This window comes from Eleutherodactylus coqui, chromosome 6 (assembly GCF_035609145.1).
Source record: "Eleutherodactylus coqui strain aEleCoq1 chromosome 6, aEleCoq1.hap1, whole genome shotgun sequence".
NCBI lineage: Eukaryota > Metazoa > Chordata > Amphibia > Anura > Eleutherodactylidae > Eleutherodactylus > Eleutherodactylus coqui.
This window is the reverse complement of record NC_089842.1, coordinates 2,896,975-2,917,903: the sequence shown is the minus strand read 5'-3', so window position 1 is coordinate 2,917,903 and position 20,929 is coordinate 2,896,975. Positions and strand designations below refer to the sequence as shown.

At 46.5% G+C, this 20,929-nt stretch overlaps 1 protein-coding gene across 1 annotated transcript in view; it reads left to right on the top strand.

Annotated features, from left to right (window-relative positions):
* Positions 1–19,072, top strand: part of TECTA (tectorin alpha) — a 132,675-nt gene extending 113,603 nt beyond the window's left edge. Inside the window, exons 14-19 of the mRNA XM_066606000.1 lie at positions 6,706–6,869; positions 8,006–8,254; positions 12,659–12,821; positions 14,713–14,800; positions 15,176–15,292; positions 18,511–19,072. Coding sequence (XP_066462097.1) covers positions 6,706–6,869; positions 8,006–8,254; positions 12,659–12,821; positions 14,713–14,800; positions 15,176–15,292; positions 18,511–18,593 — 864 coding nt within the window. The 3' untranslated portion in view covers positions 18,594–19,072. The remainder of the gene's footprint in view (positions 1–6,705; positions 6,870–8,005; positions 8,255–12,658; positions 12,822–14,712; positions 14,801–15,175; positions 15,293–18,510) is intronic.
* Positions 19,073–20,929: the final 1,857 nt, after the last annotated feature.

Below are 20,929 nucleotides of genomic sequence, written 5' to 3'. Positions count from 1 at the left end.
AATAGAGGCTCCCAACATGGGATAGTAGCTCCCTACATAGTATAGTGGCTCCCTACATGGAGTTGTCACTCCCTACATGGAATAGTGGCTCCCTACAGGGAATTGTCACTCTCTACATAGAATAGTCGCTCCCTACATGGAATAGTGGCTCCCTACATGGAATAGTGGCTCTCTACATAGAATAGCGGCTCCCTACATGGGATAGTGGCTCCCTACATAGTATAGTGGCTCCCTACATGGAATAGTGGGTCCATACATGGATTAGTGGCTCCCTAGATGGAACAGTGGCTCCCTTCATGAATTGCCACTCCCTACATAGAATAGTCGCTTCCTACATGGAATAGTGGCTCTCTACATAAAATAGTGGCACTCTACATGGAACAGTGGCTCCCTTCATGGAATTGTCACTCCCTACATAGAATAGTGGCTCCCTACATGGAATAGTGGCTCCCTACATAGAATAGGCACTCCGTACATAGAATAGTGGCTCTCTACATGGAATAGTGACTCCCTACATGGAATTGCTGCTCTCTACATAGAATAGTGGCTCCTTACATGGAATTGTCACTTCCTACATGTAATTGTCACTCCCTACATGGAATATTGGCTCCCTACATAGAATAGTGGCTCACTACATGGAATAGTGGCTCCCTACATGGAATAATGTCTCCCTACATAGGATAGTGGCTCCCTAAATGGAGTTGTCACTCCCTACATGGAATAGTGGCTCCCTACATGGAATAGTGTCTCCCTACAGGGAATTGTCACTCTCTACATAGAATAGTCGCTCCCTACGTAGAATAGTGGCTCTCTACATGGAATAGTGGGACCCTACATGGGATAGTGGCTCCCTACAGGGAATTGTCACTCTCTACATAGAATAGTCGCTCCCTACATGGAATATTGGCTCCCTACATGGAATAGTGGCTCCCTACATGGAATGGTGGCTCCCTACAGGGAATTGTCACTCTCTACATAGAATAGTCGCTCCCTACATGGAATAGTGGCTCTCTACGTAAAATAGAGGCTCCCAACATGGGATAGTAGCTCCCTACATAGTATAGTGGCTCCCTACATGGAGTTGTCACTCCCTACATGGAATAGTGGCTCCCTACAGGGAATTGTCACTCTCTACATAGAATAGTCGCTCCCTACATGGAATAGTGGCTCCCTACATGGAATAGTGGCTCTCTACATAGTATAGTGGCTCCCTACATGGAATAGTGGGTCCATACATGGATTAGTGGCTCCCTAGATGGAACAGTGGCTCCATTCATGAATTGCCACTCCCTACATAGAATAGTCGCTTCCTACATGGAATAGTGGCTCCCTACATAGAATAGTGGCTCCCTACATAGAATAGGCACTCCGTACATAGAATAGTGGCTCTCTACATGGAATAGTGACTCCCTACATGGAAAAGCGGCTTCCTACATAGAATAATGTCTCCCTACATGGGATAGTGGCTTCTTACATGGAGTTGTCACTCCCTACATGGAATAGTGGCTCTCTACATAAAATAGTGGCACTCTACATGGAACAGTGGCTCCCTTCATGGAATTGTCACTCCCTACATAGAATAGTGGCTCCCTATATGGAATAGTGGCTCCCTACATAGAATAGGCACTCCGTACATAGAATAGTGGCTCTCTACATGGAATAGTGACTCCCTACATGGAATTGCTGCTCTCTACATAGAATAGTGGCTCCTTACATGGAATTGTCACTTCCTACATCTAATTGTCACTCCCTACATGGAATATTGGCTCCCTACATAGAATAGTGGCTCTCTACATGGAATAGTGGCTCCTTCATGGAATAATGTCTCCCTACATAGGATAGTGGCTCCCTACATGGAGTTGTCACTCCCTACATGGAATAGTGGCTCCCTACATGGAATAGTGTCTCCCTACAGGGAATTGTCACTCTCTACATAGAATAGTCGCTCCCTACGTAGAATAGTGGCTCTCTACATAGAATAGTGGCTCCCTACATGGGATAGTGGCTCCCTACATGGAATAGTGGCTCCCTACAGGGAATTGTCACTCTCTACATAGAATAGTCGCTCCCTACATGGAATAGTGGCTCCCTACATGGAATAGTGGCTCCCTACATGGAATGGTGGCTCCCTACAGGGAATTGTCACTCTCTACATAGAATAGTCGCTCCCTACATGGAATAGTGGCTCTCTACATAGAATAGTGGCTCCCAACATGGGATAGTAGCTCCCTACAGAGTATAGTGGCTCCCTACATGGAATAGTGGCTCCCTACAGGGAATTGTCACTCTCTACATAGAATAGTCGCTCCCTACATGGAATAGTGGCTCCCTACATGGAATAGTGGCTCTCTACATAGAATAGTGGCTCCCTACATGGAATAGTGGCTCCCTACATAGTATAGTGGCTCCCTACATGGAATAGTGGGTCCATACATGGATTAGTGGCTCCCTAGATGGAACAGTGGCTCCCTTCATGAATTGCCACTCCCTTTATAGAATAGTCGCTTCCTATATGGAATAGTGGCTCCCTACATAGAATAGTGGCTCCCTACATAGAATAGGCACTCCGTACATAGAATAGTGGCTCTCTACATGGAATAGTGACTCCCTACATGGAATATTGGCTCCCTCCATAGAATAGTGGCTCTCTACATGGAATAGTGGCTCCCTACATGGAATAGCGGCTTCCTACATGGAATAATGTCTCCCTACATGGGATAGTGGCTTCTTACATGGAGTTGTCACTCCCTACATGGAATAGTGGCTCTCTATATAAAATAGTGGCACTCTACATGGAACAGTGGCTCCCTTCATGGAATTGTCACTCCCTACATAGAATAGTGGCTCCCTACATGGAATAGTGGCTCCCTACATAGAATAGGCACTCCGTACATAGAATAGTGGCTCTCTACATGGAATAGTGACTCCCTACATGGAATTGCTGCTCTCTACATAGAATAGTGGCTCCTTACATGGAATTGTCACTTCCTACATGTAATTGTCACTCCCTACATGGAATATTGGCTCCCTACATAGAATAGTGGCTCACTACATGGAATAGTGGCTCCCTACATGGAATAATGTCTCCCTACATAGGATAGTGGCTCCCTACATGGAGTTGTCACTCCCTACATGGAATAGTGGCTCCCTACATGGAATAGTGTCTCCCTACAGGGAATTGTCACTCTCTACATAGAATAGTCGCTCCCTACGTAGAATAGTGGCTCTCTACGTAGAATATTGGCTCCCTACATGGGATAGTGGCTCCCTACATGGAATAGTGGCTCCCTACAGGGAATTGTCACTCTCTACATAGAATAGTCGCTCCCTACATGGAATAGTGGCTCCCTACATGGAATAGTGGCTCTCTACGTAGAATAGCGGCTCCCTACATGGGATAGTGGCTCCCTACATAGTATAGTGGCTTCCTACATGGAATAGTGGGTCCATACATGGATTAGTAGCTCCCTACATGGATTAGTGGCTCCCGACATGGATTAGTGGCTCCCTACATGGAATAGTGGCTCTCTACATTAAATAGTCACTCCATACATAGAATAGTGGCTCCCTACATGGATTAGTGGCTCCTTACATGAAATTGTAACTCTCTACATTGAATAGTGGCTCTCTACATGGGATAGTGGATCCCTACATGGAATAGTGGCTCCCTACATGGAATAGTGGCTTACTACATGGATTATTGGCTCCCTACATGGAATATTGGCTCCTTACATGGAATAGTGGCTCCCTACATGGAATAGTGGCTCCCTACTTGGGATAGTGGCTCCCTACTTGGGACAGTGGCTCCCTACTTGGGATAGTGGCTCCCTACATGGGATAGTGGCTCCCTACATGGAATATTGGCTCCTTACATGGAATAGTGGCTCCCTACATGGAATAGTCGGTCCCTACATGGAATAGTCGCTCTCTACATGATGGCGTTAAGACAGTTTTCTCATGTTTGTAATGGCTGTTAATGAAAAGATTTACCAAACGGAGGAGAAAGATGGAGGAAAACGTTATTCTCTGTCTGATTTCATCCAAGTTAAGGGGACAAAATGAAGATGGCAAACGCCCTGCAATCACTGGTATGGGACCACAGACTTAAGGGGGTTGTCCAGTTTAAACTATTAAAGGCCTATCTGCAAAGTTCAGAAGAGGAATGGAGCAATCTGCTTCCTGCAGAAACCAGCTCAGGGATAGAGTGCAGCGGCCAAGCAAACAGCTGATGGGTGGGTTCCTGGGCATCAGACCCCCGCTAATCTACTGTAGACGGTCTGTCCTAAGGATGCACCAACAGTAGTTTAGAACTGGACAACCCCTTTAAGTAACTCAGGAAACAGAAAACAGCTGATCAGATGGTGTCCCTGGTGATCTCCTATTGATGACCTTTTTGAGGCTAGACCATTAATACTTTACAACCAGACAACCCCTTTAAATGCGATGCAATGCACAGTCAATAGGGAAGAACATTTGTGTCTATATTTGTAGCAGCTTTAAAGGGATCTTGTCACATTGATCATGCAGTTATCTGCAGGTAGGATGTTGTGGAGCAGAAGGAGCCGCGCAGGCTGATATGTAGACTTGTGGGAATAGATTCAGTAGAACTTGTCTAAATCCCTGCTCTTGTACTCAGGAGTCCAGTGGGCGGTCCTACCAGTGATTGACAGCTTTCTCTGTGTGTACACGCCCACTGGACTCATGCACACGGGCGTATTTGCGGACTAAAACGGGCCTATTTACGAGGTATTTCAGGCCTTTTTGCATTTTTTTCACATTTAAGTGCTCATATTTCTTTTGAACCTGTTTTTGAGCGTAAATATGCATTGATTGTAAGTTTCATGCGTATTCACTGCACATTTGCGCAGTTCCATTGACTGCTATGGCCTATTCTGGTCTGTAATATGGACAGCCTATGCTCTTTTTTTCATGTGTTAGAAAATTGCGTAAAAAATACACATTTGTGTATAAACCCATTGAAATCAATAGGTCCCATTCGCTCCACGCGTGTAACACATATTTGTCGCAGTCCGTATAAACTGTACAGAACATCCGGAGCTTCTCGTTCACTCCAACCCCCATCTGGTAATAACGAATCCGTAGTCACGCCGATCACGTTTCCTCCTCATTCTAATGGGCTGAAGAGTCAGCTACCCCTCAGAGTTTCCCTTGGCATGCATACTGATTTCTCTTTTTCGCTGTGATCCCACGCAGGCGCTGTAGCAAGCTCCGCCCACCTGCACACCTCAGCCTCTACATTAGTGGCTGAGACTTCAGTGGTGGACTGCACGTGCGCCCCGAGGATCGTTACTCCCACTGCGTCTGAGCTCAGGTGACTGTGGGAGTAACGATCCTCAAGGCGCACTCGCAGTACGGCTGAAGTCTCGGCTACTAAGGGGGAGCTGAGGTGCGCAGGCGTAAGTGTGGTTTGCTACAGCGCCTGCGCAGGATAATAGCGAAGAAGAGAAATCCGTATGCATGCCAATCAAGAACACGGACGTGCCGGACGCGGGTTGTAGGGGGGAAAATTAGACACTTTCTTGACGTTTTTTTCAATTCCTCCTTCTCCCTAAGCATGTCCGCCACCTGGCACACTTACAGAAGGGATTGCATATGCACCGTCTTGCAGTTCCATGCGCCGGCCGCCCCGCTCTATAAGACACACTGTCACCAGATCCTATTGGTCAGACTATTGTCTCTGAGCTGTCATTCATTATGGAACCATTGTTCATTGGTCCTGCCTATATCCATGCCGCTCCTGTCACTAACGCCTAGCTGAGCTCCCTGCATGAAGCCTTGTGGTGAAACATGTTAGGAGGGCATGAGGTACATGTGTTTTAGGGACGGCTCCACTATATAATATATGTTTAGACATAGCGAGGCATCCAGGCAGTCCCCTTGTGGTTTAATAGAGACGCCTCTGACTGCCAAAAGTCACTGCATTAGGCTATGCTCTTGGTAATTGTTTAGCCAGGTATATCCCAGGGCTGTCTCCTTCCCTTACCTATTGGAAGGCAGCTTCACTGTTAAGGCTCATTTACACGCAAAAACAATCTTTCAAATGATTGAAAGATCAACAGTTTTAGTGATCATTTTGCATAAAGTGTTAATGGACACTAATGTCCATTAACACTTTATTAGCTTCATTTGTGTGTAAAAGGGCCTCTGGAAGCTGTTTGCAGAGCACAGCATGTGGTCTGAGCTCTGCAATCAGCTCCTTTGTTCTTACACGCGCAGAATACAATGTAAGCTCCGATTCCCATGCAGAACACAGTGTGCAGTCGCTGTTATCTTCTCCCCAGGTAAATGATGGATTTTAAGCTCACCTTAAAATCATCGATCAGCCGAAAAGTGAACGAGGGCAGCGTTTACACGTAACGATTATCACTCATATGCCATCGTTTGAACAAATTTTGAGCGATAATCATTGCGTGTAAATGGGCCTTTAGTTAATGTCCAGGCCTTGCAGCATGACTATGGATGTAAGGCAAACCAGATTCTTTTACATAAGGAAAAGATACCCAAGAGGCATTGTACTATTTCCTATTTGCATACCAAACTTCCCAGTGAGCATTGCGTGCCCTATAAGTCTCCTTACACCTGTGGGGCGCTCTCCTCAAGGAGAAAAATGACAGGAAAATGTAGTTGTGTTCTTGTGTTGCATTTCATGTTACCGAGTGTCACGTGTTCTGCATTGCCTTACAGTCTAACGGCACTCACATCATGTACAAAAATACCGTCTGGATAGAAAGCGCCAACAACACCGGGAACATAATTACCCGGGACCGGACCATCAACGTGGAGTTCTCATGTGCTTATGAATTGGACATCAAGATCTCCCTGGATTCGGTTATACGGCCGATGCTTAGGTAAAGTCTGATGCCGTACGGACCTTCTACTAATATGCTACCAATAGGGTCCGCAGTACAAAATAAAGTGCTTTCTTCATTTTTCTTGCCCAGATGTAGGACTTTGCATTTCTCCTTGTTAAATACCATTCTGTTAGTTGCCGCCCTTTTTGAATGCTCCCTCTCTCTTCCCTAGTGTTAGTTATCCCTCCTAGCTTTGTCTCATTAGCAAATTTGATCAGTTTCCCATCAATACCCTCCGCCAGATAATATATAAAACTACTGTACAACACTGGGCCCAGGACAGAGCCTTGTGGTCCACACTTGATACATTCTCCCACTTGGATGTGCGGCCATTTATGACCACTCTTTGAGTACGATCACTCAGCCAGTTGTGAATCCACCTAACAGTTGCCTTGTGAATCCCAGATTTGGTCAGCTTTTCAATACGTATGGTATGAGATACTTTGTCAGATGCTTTACTAAAGTCAAGATATACTATATCCACCGCATTTACCTGATCAACCCAGTCGGTGATTCTGTCATAGAAGGAAATTAGATTAGTCTGGTATGACTTGTTTGTTACAACCCCATGCTGGCTCTGGGTAATTACTCCATTCTCATCCAAGTACTTGCATACATGCTGTTTAATAATCTGTTCAAAGATCCTTCCCGGTATAGAAGTCAGGCTCACAGGCCTGTAGTTTCCTGGATCCACCTTCTTCCCTTTCTTGAAGATGGGGACAACATTTGCCCTTTTCCAATCTTCTGGGACTTCTCCTGTTCTCCAGGAATTTTCGCAGATTATGGCAAGTGGTTCAGCAATTACCTCCACTGCTCCCTTTAGTATCCTAGGATGTAATTCATCTGGTCCTAGCTAAGTTAGCTAAGTGTATGCCTCCATGCTCGCCCATATCACATCTTGTATCCAAGCTAGAGGCGGCCCATGGAGTGTGTATTAGACTGATAACTCAAACATGTATGAGAATGAAAAAAATAATGGTCCGTTTTTGGCAGAGATGTCCTACATACAATTTTATATCATTCAAAAAATGTACAAAGTTTTATAAACTGTTAACATTTTAAACTTACAAATAGTGATTTTCTAATAAATGGAAGATTTGACTGTAATGCTGATTTTTCATCTCGTTTTGCAGTGTAATCAATCTGACGGTCCCCACTCAGGAAGGAAGTTTTACCACTAAGATGGCGCTATATAAAAATGCATCCTATAAGCATCCGTATCGTCAGGGGGAAGTGGTGCTGACAACGCGAGACGTCCTCTTTGTTGGTGTCTTTGTGGTGGGAGCGGACTCCACTCATCTGATCCTCATACTCAATAAATGCTATGCCACTCCATCCAGAGACAGTAATGACAAGCTGCGCTACTTCATCATCGAAGGAGGGTCAGTGCCAAGGAAGCCACAAATAACCCTGTATAACCCTGTATAACCCTGTATAACCCTATATAACCCTATATAACCCTGTATAACCCTATATAACCCTGTATAACCCTGTATAACCCTATATAACCCTATATAACCCTGTATAACCCTGTATAACCCTATATAACCCTATATAACCCTGTATAACCCTATATAACCCTGTATAACCCTGTATAACCCTGTATAACCCTATATAACCCTATATAACCCTGTATAACCCTATATAACCCTGTATAACCCTATATAACCCTATATAACCCTATATAACCCTATATAACCCTGTATAACCCTATATAACCCTGTATAACCCTATATAACCCTGTATAACCCTGTATAACCCTATATAACCCTGTATAACCCTGTATAACCCTATATAACCCTATATAACCCTGTATAACCCTATATAACCCTGTATAACCCTGTATAACCCTGTATAACCCTGTATAACCCTGTATAACCCTATATAACCCTGTATAACCCTGTATAACCCTGTATAACCCTGTATAACCCTATATAACCCTATATAACCCTGTATAACCCTGTATAACCCTGTATAACCCTATATAACCCTGTATAACCCTGTATAACCCTGTATAACCCTGTATAACCCTATATAACCCTATATAACCCTGTATAACCCTGTATAACCCTGTATAACCCTATATAACCCTGTATATCCCTGTATATAACTGTATATAACTGGATGCAGCAATGTAATGTATTAGTCACGGCCGCACCACTGCTCTGACTGCTTGATGTGCACCTCGCATTGCTGGTGCAGCGGAAGTCTAAGACGCCACGCGCTGCTCTGCTTGGCCAGTGCTGTGCCGTGTCCTCGGTGGTGCCGCTAGCACAGTTGGTACCAGATATAATTGTGGTTGTTAACTATTTAGATGCTGTATAAAAAGCAGACGGTGACATCTAAACAGCTAAAGGAGGGCCCTCCAGCGCCCTCATCCTTGGTGCAATAGCAGAGTATTCATGGGCTGGCATGGTAGCCTGGACTTGTTGAAGGCGCCCAGGAATGCCATGCATGAATGCTTATTACTCTCTGTCTGCGGCAGGGCTTAATAGGCAACACCTGAAAGTACTCTACACTGCAGTACTTAAGTATATAGTACAATCAAGTTGTCCGCTTGGTATTCTTATATCACTCAGTGCATTCTACAAAGTGTGTCCAAGGTGGCAGCCCCTGTTCAACACGCTACTCGGTGGTCTTCCCCTCAGTAAACTCCCCACAATCCATCCTAAATGCAGCAGCCAGATTCATCTTTTTATCCAACTACAACACCGATGTCACAACCCTGTGCCAGTAAATACACCAATACCTTCACCCTGTGCCAGTCACTACACTGATGCCTCACCCTGCACCAGCCACTGCACCGATGTCTCCGCCCTGTGCCAGCCACGGCAACAATGCCTCCGCCCTGTGCCAGCCACTGCACCAATGACTCCGCCCTGTGCCAGCCACTGCACCAATGCCTCCACTCTGTGTCAGTCACTACACTGATGCCTCCATCCTGTGTCAGTCACTACACCAATACTTCCACTCTCTGCCAGTCACTATACTAGTCTCCTCCCTGTCCCAGTCACTACACCAATGCCTTCCCCCTGTACCAGTCACTATACTGGTCACCACCCTGTGCAAGCCACTGCATTGATGCTTCACCCTGTGCCAGTCACTACACCGATGTTTCAACCCTGTGCCAATCACTGTACAGATGCCCTTCCACTGTAGAAGACAGTTTATATTTAACACTTATCGATAAAGCTCTCCACAGTGCTGCACCGCCCTACACTCTCCACAGTGCTGCACCGCCCTACACTCTCCGCAGTGCTGCACCGCCCTACACTCTCCACAGTGCTGCACCGCCCTACACTCTCCACAGTGCTGCACCGCCCTACACTCTCCACAGTGCTGCACCGCTCTACACTCTCCACAGTGCTGCACCGCCCTACACTCTCCACAGTGCTGCACCGCCCTACACTCTCCACAGTGCTGCACCGCCCTACACTCTCCACAGTGTGCAGCGCCCTACACTCTCCACAGTGCTGCACCGCCCTACACTCTCCACAGTGCTGCACCGCCCTACACTCTCCACAGTGCTGCACCGCCCTACACTCTCCACAGTGCTGCACCGCCCTACACTCTCCACAGTGCTGCACCGCCCTACACTCTCCACAGTGCTGCACCGCCCTACACTCTCTACAGTGCTGCACCGCTCTACACTCTCCACAGTGCTGCGCCGCTCTACACTCTCCACAGTGCTGCGCCGCCCTACACTCTCCACAGTGCTGCGCCGCCCTACACTCTGCACTCTCCACAGTGCTGCGCCGCCCTGCACTCTCCACAGTGCTGCGCCGCCCTACACTCTCCACAGTGCTGCGCCGCTCTACACTCTCCACAGTGCTGCACCGCCCTACACTCTCCACAGTGCTGCACCGCCCTACACTCTCCACAGTGCTGCACCGCCCTACACTCTCCACAGTGCTGCACCGCTCTACACTCTCCACAGTGCTGCACCGCCCTACACTCTCCACAGTGCTGCACCGCCCTACACTCTCCACAGTGCTGCACCGCCCTACACTCTCCACAGTGCTGCACCGCCCTACACTCTCCACAGTGCTGCACCGCCCTACATCTCCTCCCTCATCTGTCTACGACCCTGTTTTCGCTCTCCCCCTCTGCTAATGACCTCAGACTAAGTTCCACCATAGTCTGAACCTCCCACCCCCATTTGCAAGACTTTTGCTGAGCTGCTGCAGTTCTCCAGAATGTGCTACCCCAGACAATCAGGTTAATCCCCAGTATCCACAGTTTTAAGGGTGCCCTAAGCATAGCTCTCATTGGACAGGCCAATCATATCTTCTAATGCAACACGTTCCCATCTACTCTTTCTTCACTCTCAATCCAAACCTGATCAAGGATCCCCCTACCCACAATGCATTTATGTGCCTATGTGGATGCTGGCGGGTGAGCGGTCACATGGAATTATTTATTCTACCATATATATATATATATGATGGCCGGGCCATTGAACCATATAATCACTTGTCCTCATGTGCTCCCCCTACTGTTCTATTTGCTTATACGTTTTCTACTGTATGTACCCTCTGACTTTGCCCCATTTATACCATCAGATTTATAAAGCGCCGCAGAATAAGATGGAACTACATAAGTAAACATCCTTATTATCGTATGCTTTATCAAGGCATGAAACATTCTAAAGCGGGGTCTTCACCTCAAGGCCCCTATATGACCCAAAATGAATGATAGTGGCTGCGCTGGAAGACCTTGTGCCATCTTGTTATTACAAGACGGTTCCAGCGTCCAAGGAGCAGGCGCTCAGCCTAGGAGACAATGGGGTAGAATTTGGGCTCTACCGTCTCCCACCCTGAGGGTAGCACATGACCTGTCCAAGTTACCGCTGGGGGGTACTTTCAAAGGGTAACCCAATCTGTGGTTTATCTTAAATCCTTGTCACTCGTGACGCCACCATTCCGTCCTCTACGGTGAGTCCATAAGGTGATAATAAAGAGTCCACATACACAGAGCTAACATTTCAGAGCTAAATTGGGAACGGTCGGTAGAGCTCGTTTACTTGAGGTTTAAGTTACAGTCCAAAACAAAGTTCATCCACCATCAGGACACTGGTGCCGGCAAATCAGCAGTGTGACCAGGAGGTTCTCTCGGGTTGCTCCAGACAATCCTCAGTTGAGTTATCTGCGTGACTCGATTCCCGGCAATCAATCTCTCTCTCTCTCTGTCTCTCTCTCTCCTCATGTTTAGGAAAAGGCACTCAGCACTGCATGGCGGGTTCTCGCACACTTGCGGTCCTCTAGGTCACTAGCATAAAGGCCTGGGTGGATTGGACCCAGCACACACAAGGCCATTGCTCAGTCCCTTCCATCTCCTCCACAGACTGATCAGTGCCTGTGGGGTTCAATCAGCAGAACTTCTCTCTTCCTTGCACTCAGAAGTACTTGCTAGACTCCCTCACATTCCACCTTGCAAACACTTATATAAAACAAGGTCACATGACACACAACAAGATACATTTCCAGACATAACCCAGACAGTAACCCATTCACTGCTGCAGAGGTGCAGTGCACATCACAATCACTCACTTAGAAGACACTGACAACACATAGGCACAAGACAAATGCATTCATACTTATGGAGGGGCCCTGCTACTCTGGACCACTACACGGTCTTGTATGAGAATGGCCCCCAACAAGATTAGCTGATTGTCAGTAGTGAGACGGCGGGGCCCGGCATTTAGGGGGGGGGTTGTTATCTTGGCACGACCCCTTTCATTCCATATTTTATATCAGAATATCAAGTTTGTGCTTTTTATTCATCAGGTGTCCAAACATCAAAGACAACACGATCGGAATAGAGGAGAACGGGATTTCTCTGACTTGTCGCTTCCATGTCACAGTGTTTAAGTTCATCGGGGACTACGATGAGGTCCACCTGCACTGCGCCGTATCTCTGTGCGACGCCGAAAAGTACTCCTGTAAAATCGTAAGTATCGCTGACGTAGGCGGCGGCGGGTAACGTGGGGTCACCCTGGGGTCTCCCCCTCTTTGCACTAGGTTCAGTGGGATCCCGCAGCTTACTTGTCTGAACTTCTGAATTGCTGATTTGATCTGCATCCGTTTTATCCCATTTGTATCTTGGATGTAGTGAAGTTTAGAGGACGTATCGCTCTTGTGACGCGCCGCCGCCTGTCTTATTGAATACCTGTAATCCTCATTTAATGACAATTCTGGAGCGCATTATACCGTTACTCTCTTAGTCCTCCTGAAATTTTAGGATTAAATTAACAACTGGGCGTTCCCATTCTCCTTGTCAAAGACATGTGTCCTTATATAGAATGATACTGACAGCTGTGATTGGGCAAAGTGTGAGGACACGCCCCCAACTGGTAATACGCCACTGTCGATTAATTGATAAATTTCCAGGAAGAACAATAGAGGGATGGAATAGTGTAACGTCCAAAGAAAAGAGGCTCCAGAATTGTAATTTCTCGGGAAATAAAGCATTTACTAAAGCAGACACATCAGTAGAGGGGAGCCGTCCTTCAGGGAGACAGGAGGATGTAACCCCCTGCGCCCTCGTGTCCTGGACAGTAATTGGGGTTATTTACTAATCCGGTCTAATTAGACAGTGCAAACTACTAGGCAGCCTTTAAAGGAAGTTTGCCAGGTGAAGAACAGACCCCCTGTATCCTGCTCTCCTGTCTCTACGGGGGTCGCTTCTCCCCCCTCAATGAGGTCGCTGTGAATGGAGCTCTGGGAGAGCACGCAGGTCAACGCTCCATTCATTTCACTGGGGCTGGTGGAAATACCCGCGCAGGTGCCAACCGGGTACTCGGCAGAAAGTGAGTGGAGCGCTAGTGTTCTTGCGTGATCAGTGCTTCCTTCAGTCTCCTCCTCACTTCAGGGGGTGCAGTAACCCCGCCGACATGGGACCCTGATTCTTAAGATCACCAGGGGTCTCAGCAGTGAAATCTTCACCCATCAGCAAGTTATCCCCTATCCTGTGACCGGGGAAGAACTTGTAATTCTGGTACGACCCTGTAGGGGGTCTTTTCAAAGGAGACCAAATGCTAATGTTGCCTGGGTCCAAATTAGTATAAGCAATTAACGAGTCCCCGGAGAAGACATGAGCTGACAACACAAGCAGCGTGTGTGATCAGAATGAATTCTAGTTTATTCAAGTAAATACATTAGATTATATAGACCATAGACCATTATCTAGGCAGGATGCGCTTATCTCTTGGTCAGCATTTTATTACAACAACACATTCCTTCTTAATGAACTACTGCAAAGAGAAAACTTGGAGCCAGGACAACCTGTGAATGTACCATGGATAAGCAGAAACCTTGAACAACTCAGAGGACTCAGTTCCTGGCCACCTGGCTCCTATCTTTCCTAACTAACCAAAGCACATTTTGTATTTCAACTATTTAATTCTAATTTTGATAGCTTAGCAACAAAATTAACCCCTTACAGACCCCTTGAAGCTGTGGGAGGGGTTCATTTGCATACATGCGTGGGGCAGGAAAGCGGAGACTTCTGCGTGATGGAAGCGCTGCTAGCGGAATTCCTGGTGTGATTCCCTTGTCAGACAGTTAAAAAAGTGCCCAAGGAATGTAGTAAATGTGTTGCACCAGAGAACTGCTGAATCTCAGTAGTAAGTGCGCCCCAACGCTCTCTTTCTACGGGCCGCTGCATCGCTCACGATACACGCCCACATTGGCGCAGGTTTACTATTGAAAATTTAAGTTTTCTGGTACAAATTGAGTCAGAAAACCGTGGCGGGCGGTCGTGTCATCGCTGATTCTCTTACTGTGCATCTCATTAAATGCTCGCTCATATACTGTAATTCCATTTTTCTCCGCTTTGACAGAACTGCCCCCAGAATTCCCGAAGTGCCAGCGATCACGTGCAGGACGCCAAGGAGCAGATCATCTCCGTGGGCCCCATCAGGAGGAAACGTCAGTACTAGTGACAGTTTATAGCGGCGCTCTGTAGCCGTACGCCCCGCGGCCTCATATCCACTGTACGAGGTTTACATGTGCCGTGCCGGTGAAGGACATCTATCCCACTTATTAATATCGTGTTGTGCGCCTGCAGTACGTAAAGCAAGCGTCCGGCACCGTTACACCTTAAGGGAAGGACGGGCCGTATTACCCGCAGCAGACAATCTGTGATGGATTCCTGGCAGGATCCGTTTGTCGCCTGCAGATTTGCTGTGAATTCACTAATTTGATCCGTGGCGAAAGACGGCATTGGCGATGGGGTTGGTCTGTGGATCCCACAATGTATGAGGGACCCGCAATCACAATGTTGTCACTCTTATTACCTCCTAGGTTTGGACTGGTGCGAAGAAAATGGTGGGTGCGAACAAATCTGTACGAGTCGACTGGATGGACCGATTTGTAGCTGTGTGACCGGAACTCTTCAGGAAGACGGAAGAAGCTGCCGAGGTGAGGCCTTCACGAACGAGACCGTTTGTCCCGAGCTTCCTATCACGGGAACAAACCTCTATTCTTGCGAACATCTAAGGGACCTTTCACACAGCGTGGAACAGGCCGCACGGCGCACCGCAAGTCGCGGTACATTCCGTACCATGAACTACAGGCTCCCTGTGTGGTCCGGAGTCGTCAGTAAAGACTGATTGCTCTCAGTGAGAGAAGCCAAGTAACCCTGTAGATATGAGACCTTGTAATGGCCAACAGACATACATGATGTTACTGCAGCTTCTGGGCTCTTCTTATCGACCCTTCATCAGGCTAATGAAACTAGTTTGGATGGGGCACAAATATAACATACAGGTGCAGGATGGGGGGGCACCCGGAGGGGAGTGGGGTGTACCCAGGGGGGGGGGGCACCCCTCTTGATCTAAATGAATGTTCACACAGAAATTTAAGACATTAAATAACAGCAATCAGAGCAAAGAGATAAATAGTTAATCAGTTCACTGAGCCGAGGAATGTGACAGTTTTATGATGTCTGTTATCCCTACTTTACAAACTGCACTTAGAAGGAGATGGAAAAATGCCTTCTACAGCGCCGCCTATTGGATGGCAACATTCCTACAATCCATGTATTTATCTCTTTGCTCAGATTGCTGTTAATTTAAGTCTCAGATTTCTGTGGGAACATTTCTTTAGATCAATAGGGCTGCCCAACCCCCCCCCCCACCCCTCCTCTGTATTTGTATGTTATATTTGTGTGCCAACCAAACTAGTTTCTTAGCCTGATGAAGGGTCGATAAGACGAACCTGGAAGCTGCTCTAACATCATGTATGTTTGTAGCCATTACAAGATCTCCTATCTACAGGATTACTGATGCAGAATTGAAAATGTCTCAAAACCTGCCGGGAATTCTGCATCCTAACCAGTCAGACCTGCAGATTTTGGTGTGGAGTTTCGTAGTTGCAGATTTGGCTGCGTCCTGCGGTGTAACTTCGTCCCGTGCGAAAGGTCTCTTAGGCTTCGTTCATGCAGTATCTGTCTTAGAGCCTGTCGCCGATGATGTCACATTTGTAAGAGTGATGCTGGTCGCAGTGACATCATGTTCCGCTCCAGATCTGACGATGACCCCCGCAGCCGTCCATCACGGAGTACTTGTTATATACTCCAATAGGCTCCTGCGCACAAAGTATCTGTACGCACAACACACCGGGGGGTAGAATACCTTAATGGGGGAAAACACTGAAAAGAAAGTTTTGTATAAAGGAAGACGAGATACTTAATAAAATACATATAAAATAAAACTATATTTGGCGCCCCGCGTGTAACAACCGGCTGTCCGCATTTAGGGCAGATGAATATAAAACATGGAGGAAGACCGTAATTGTTTTTCCTTTTTTTACCCTCAAAATTAAATAAAAATGAAATGTTGATGTGCAGAATAGTAAGAATGGGAAGTGTGAGGAAAACAAAGCCTCATCCTGCGGGTCGTAGCGAAGGAAAACCGAGAGGGCAAAACAAAGATGTGTGAGACAAAAAATGGGCGGATCCTAAGGTGGCCAATGGAGTTAAGGAGCGCAATATATGGAATAAATGCAGGCGCAGTCCGTGCCTTTAAGGAGGCACGAGGCTTATTTCTGAGCTCCACTCCTCGGTTTTTAATAAGAATAAATCCAGCATACGGCAGACGCGTTTCGGGGCCGGTGCGCCCCTTCCTCAGTATATTAGCTGGGAAACCCTGTACATATAAGAGGGAATATATTGACAAATAGGGGGGTAACTACATAACATTGAAGTGATAAAAAGAGTAATTTATAAGAAATAAGAAGTAGAAGAAAACCAGCAAAGCAATAATGACCTTAATAATGGTGCAATGAGGAATGATGAGGTGCCGGCCTCCAGTGTAATCACTGGGCTCATACAGTCTGGATGCATACGTATAGCGATATAATGAACTGCGTGGCAGTAATATCTACAACATTCATTTATTCAGATAGCGCCCCCCCCTCTGTGGCGGCGGGTGAGCTCATACCGCTTCAGCCATCAGATATCACATCTGTTGTAGATTCTGCTTTATATCATGGATTTATACATTCAGAGTGATTGATTTGATGTTTTATCTGTGTTTTATGTTATTCTGCGGGATGTTGTAGATATTACTACCATGCAGTTCATTATATCGCTATACGTATGCATCCAGACTGTATGAGCCCAGTGATTACACTGGAGGCCCGCACCTCATCACTCCTCATGGCACCATTATTAAGGTCATTATTGCTTTGCTGGTTTTCTTCTCCTTCTTATTTCTTATAAATCACTCTTTTTATTATTAGGAATTGAATTTCATGTAAATATCCCCCTATTTGTCAACGAATTCCCTGTTATATGTACAGGGTGTCCCCAGCTAAAGAACTGAGGAAGGGGCGCACCGGCCCCGAAACGCATCTGCCGTATGCTGGAGTAACTTTAATAAAGACAGAGGAGTCGGGCTCAGAAATCCGTCTCGAGCCTCCGAAAGACATGGGACGGCGCCTACAACCACTTATCCCTACCTTTATTCTTTGTATTTGCACGTCCTCCTGGGAGGTGGACACCGCCGGACTCACCACTAATGATCCCAATTAGATCTCAATTTTTTTAAGGGCCACTTAGTGTTTTTTTCTTCATTTATGATGCAGCTCTACCCTCAGTATATATATATACTGAGGGTAGAGCTGCATCACGAATGAAGAAAAAACCACTAAGTGGCCCTTAAAAAAATTTATATATATGTTGGCTATTGTTACCTTGGTTAGTTTTTTTCTTAGATTTGGGGCCCCTAGGCCTCTTCTTCCTCAAATGGTCATGTGATCTCATTCTGACCAGCTGAGATCTACTTGGGTTTATGCTATCTGAAACTAGCCAGTTTCTCAGTCTGTGTGATGCTGTTACATGAATCTACCACTGAAACCACCACAGATATAATAGAGGGGTTCACAGCTCATCCTCCTGACTGTATACTTAGGAGCGGTAGCTTATATAGGTGAATACAGAAAGTAATGATAATTAAACTGTCTCTCCAGCAGGCAGAAATGGTAAACCTCAACCAAGTAAAAACTACTATCAGCTAAGAGAATAATTTTTTTTTTTGCTTTTACAAACAACTGAATATTTTTGAAACCTTTCAATCCCGCCTTAAATCCATTTCCTGTCAGATCTGCTTGACCCGTGTTTGCTTCTCTGATTCCAGTGTCCAGCGCCTCTCCGGAGCGCCCCGCCGCGCTGCTCTTCCTGCTCGTCCTCCAGATCTCTCTGCTGGGATTTTATTTATAAAGTTGAAAATGAAGGAAGGGACTGAAAACGAAACGTTATTTGGGAAACCTGTAGTCCCAGAAGCGGAACTCTGCAAGACGAAGAGCGAACAAAGACATTGCTACAAGTATACTCAGATATTTAATTACACGCAGTTTGAGTGATTTTTCCGGTAAACGGCTTCACATCCCATGGAAGCTCCACCCACTCAGGCGCTTCAGGTGACTCTGAGGACCACATTTCATGGACGACCTGTTTAGCTCTACTTTACATACAAAACCTCACGCAACCTTTTTTTTTTTTACTTATTTACGTTCAGTTAAATAAATCTCGTTTTTTAGCCAAATTCATCGCTTCTCTGAAATGATGCGACCGTTAGTCGTCTGCAGGATAGCGGGAATAACATAATGCAGATCGCAGATTATAGCGTTAATTATAAGAATACTATATAACCAAATATGATGTAATGGATGGGAGCTGCCGGTAGGACAGATGGAAACCTAACTTGTCTGTTGGCTGAGGGGTCTGAGGGGTCTGAGGGGTCTAAGGGGGTCTGAGGGGTCTAAGGGGTCTGAGGGGGTCTGAGGAGTCTGAGGGGTCTAAGGGGGTCTGAGGAGTCTGAGGGGGCGTACTTACTTTACTATATCAATATGTGACTATAAGGAAACTCAGGAAAAGCTTGAACTTACACCACGTAGACATTGCAAACCTAGCGAAAACGGAGCGATAGAAGCGATAATGATGAAACGTAATATTAAAGGGGTGTGTCAAGAGCTGAACCCGTGTTAATATGTCTAATTAAGGCATGAGAACATGAAAGGGGTGTGGTCTCCCACTTGGGACCGCCCCCTATGAGTCAGAACTGAGAGACACTAAGAGCGACTCCCATGCAGGCGGAGCTTCTACCATCCTATTATAGGACAGCGATTCATGTGAACGGCCCTCCTGTAATACCGCATCACTGCTCTTATGCTGACAAAATCACATGATTTCCAAGGGAGGGCTGAGAGCGGGATCGAGGCGATCAGCTCTTCCCCCCCCGGATTGGACTATGGTTTAGATAAACACACCCGCTGACCGGCAGAGATGACGCGGGGCTGGATATGATCCACAACTAGTGGCAGCAGATCACTTGTAGTATCTTACACCGCCCTCGCCTGTCGGGAAGAATGTTACCTGGAACACAGACAATGATTGGGGGGATTCAGGGTTAGAAGCAGGGGGCACAGGCGGTGTTTGATATGGCAGCTCATCTTCATGAAAGTGCAATATCAGACATGAGCCGTTGACAAGGGTGGCGCCATTTCTGGTAGAAAAAAAAGCAGTTCCTTTTTTCTAGTCCTGAATGAGCCCTTTAATTCATATAGAGCCGATATACAGCAATGTGTCAGTAGGAGGATCCTGGGAGGCGTCATCTGAACATGTCGCATCACTGCGTTCCTATACGCTGTAGTATATCACACAACGTAATGCTCATATATACTGAATGCCATAGTCCCGCCCCTTTATTAGAGCCCCTGACCCTTTATCAGATCTTCCGCCTCTTTTTAAGCCCCAGTCCCTTTATTAGAGCTTCCTGGCCCCTTTACTGGAGCCTCCATTAACCCCCACTATTCCCCGGCCCTCACGATTGGCGCTCCCCTGTATGGTAATTCACACTTCAGCTCTTACCAGCTTCCATCTAGTTGCAGAAAACCCTCAAGATTTTGGTGTGACGGGCGTTATGGATACTTTGTAGTAGTAGGACGGTCCATAGATTTGTGTGCACGCTGTATTACCGCAGGGTCGTCCACCTGTAACCGCCTTTTGGTTTGATCTTAGATCCTCGTTGCCTTTTATGTAATCTAACTCACAACTAAAGGTACAATTAAAATGAGCGTCACTTCTTAGACGCGTGGAGATGGGTAGTGAATGTAGTGCCGCCGGGTACGGTCTGTCTCAGGGTCTGTTCAGGTCTCTCCACATGCTGGAAGTATTTGCCCGCAGTGTTCTCCCACGTATACCTTGACCAGTCCATGGCGCTCCACGTACCCACATATGCCAATAAAGTGTCCTATTGGCACATGTTTTGTCTTTACACTAGGAGCCTATATGAAGTGTATCCCTCTGTATCTCTACATTGTTGGATACATTGTTGCCTTCTGTCTGAGGTATACGTTGGAGGATCCGACCACTGATATAGTGATGGGCTCAAACCAAGGTGTGAACAGAGCCAAACCCGTGCTTCAAGGTACTTTACATCTGTTGCATACCTATTGGAAATGTATATTTTCACTCTTAAAGGGAACCTGTCGGGTCCGTGGCGCTGCCCCCTCTAATGAGCATTTGACTCTAATGATATTCCTGACCGTTTTCTC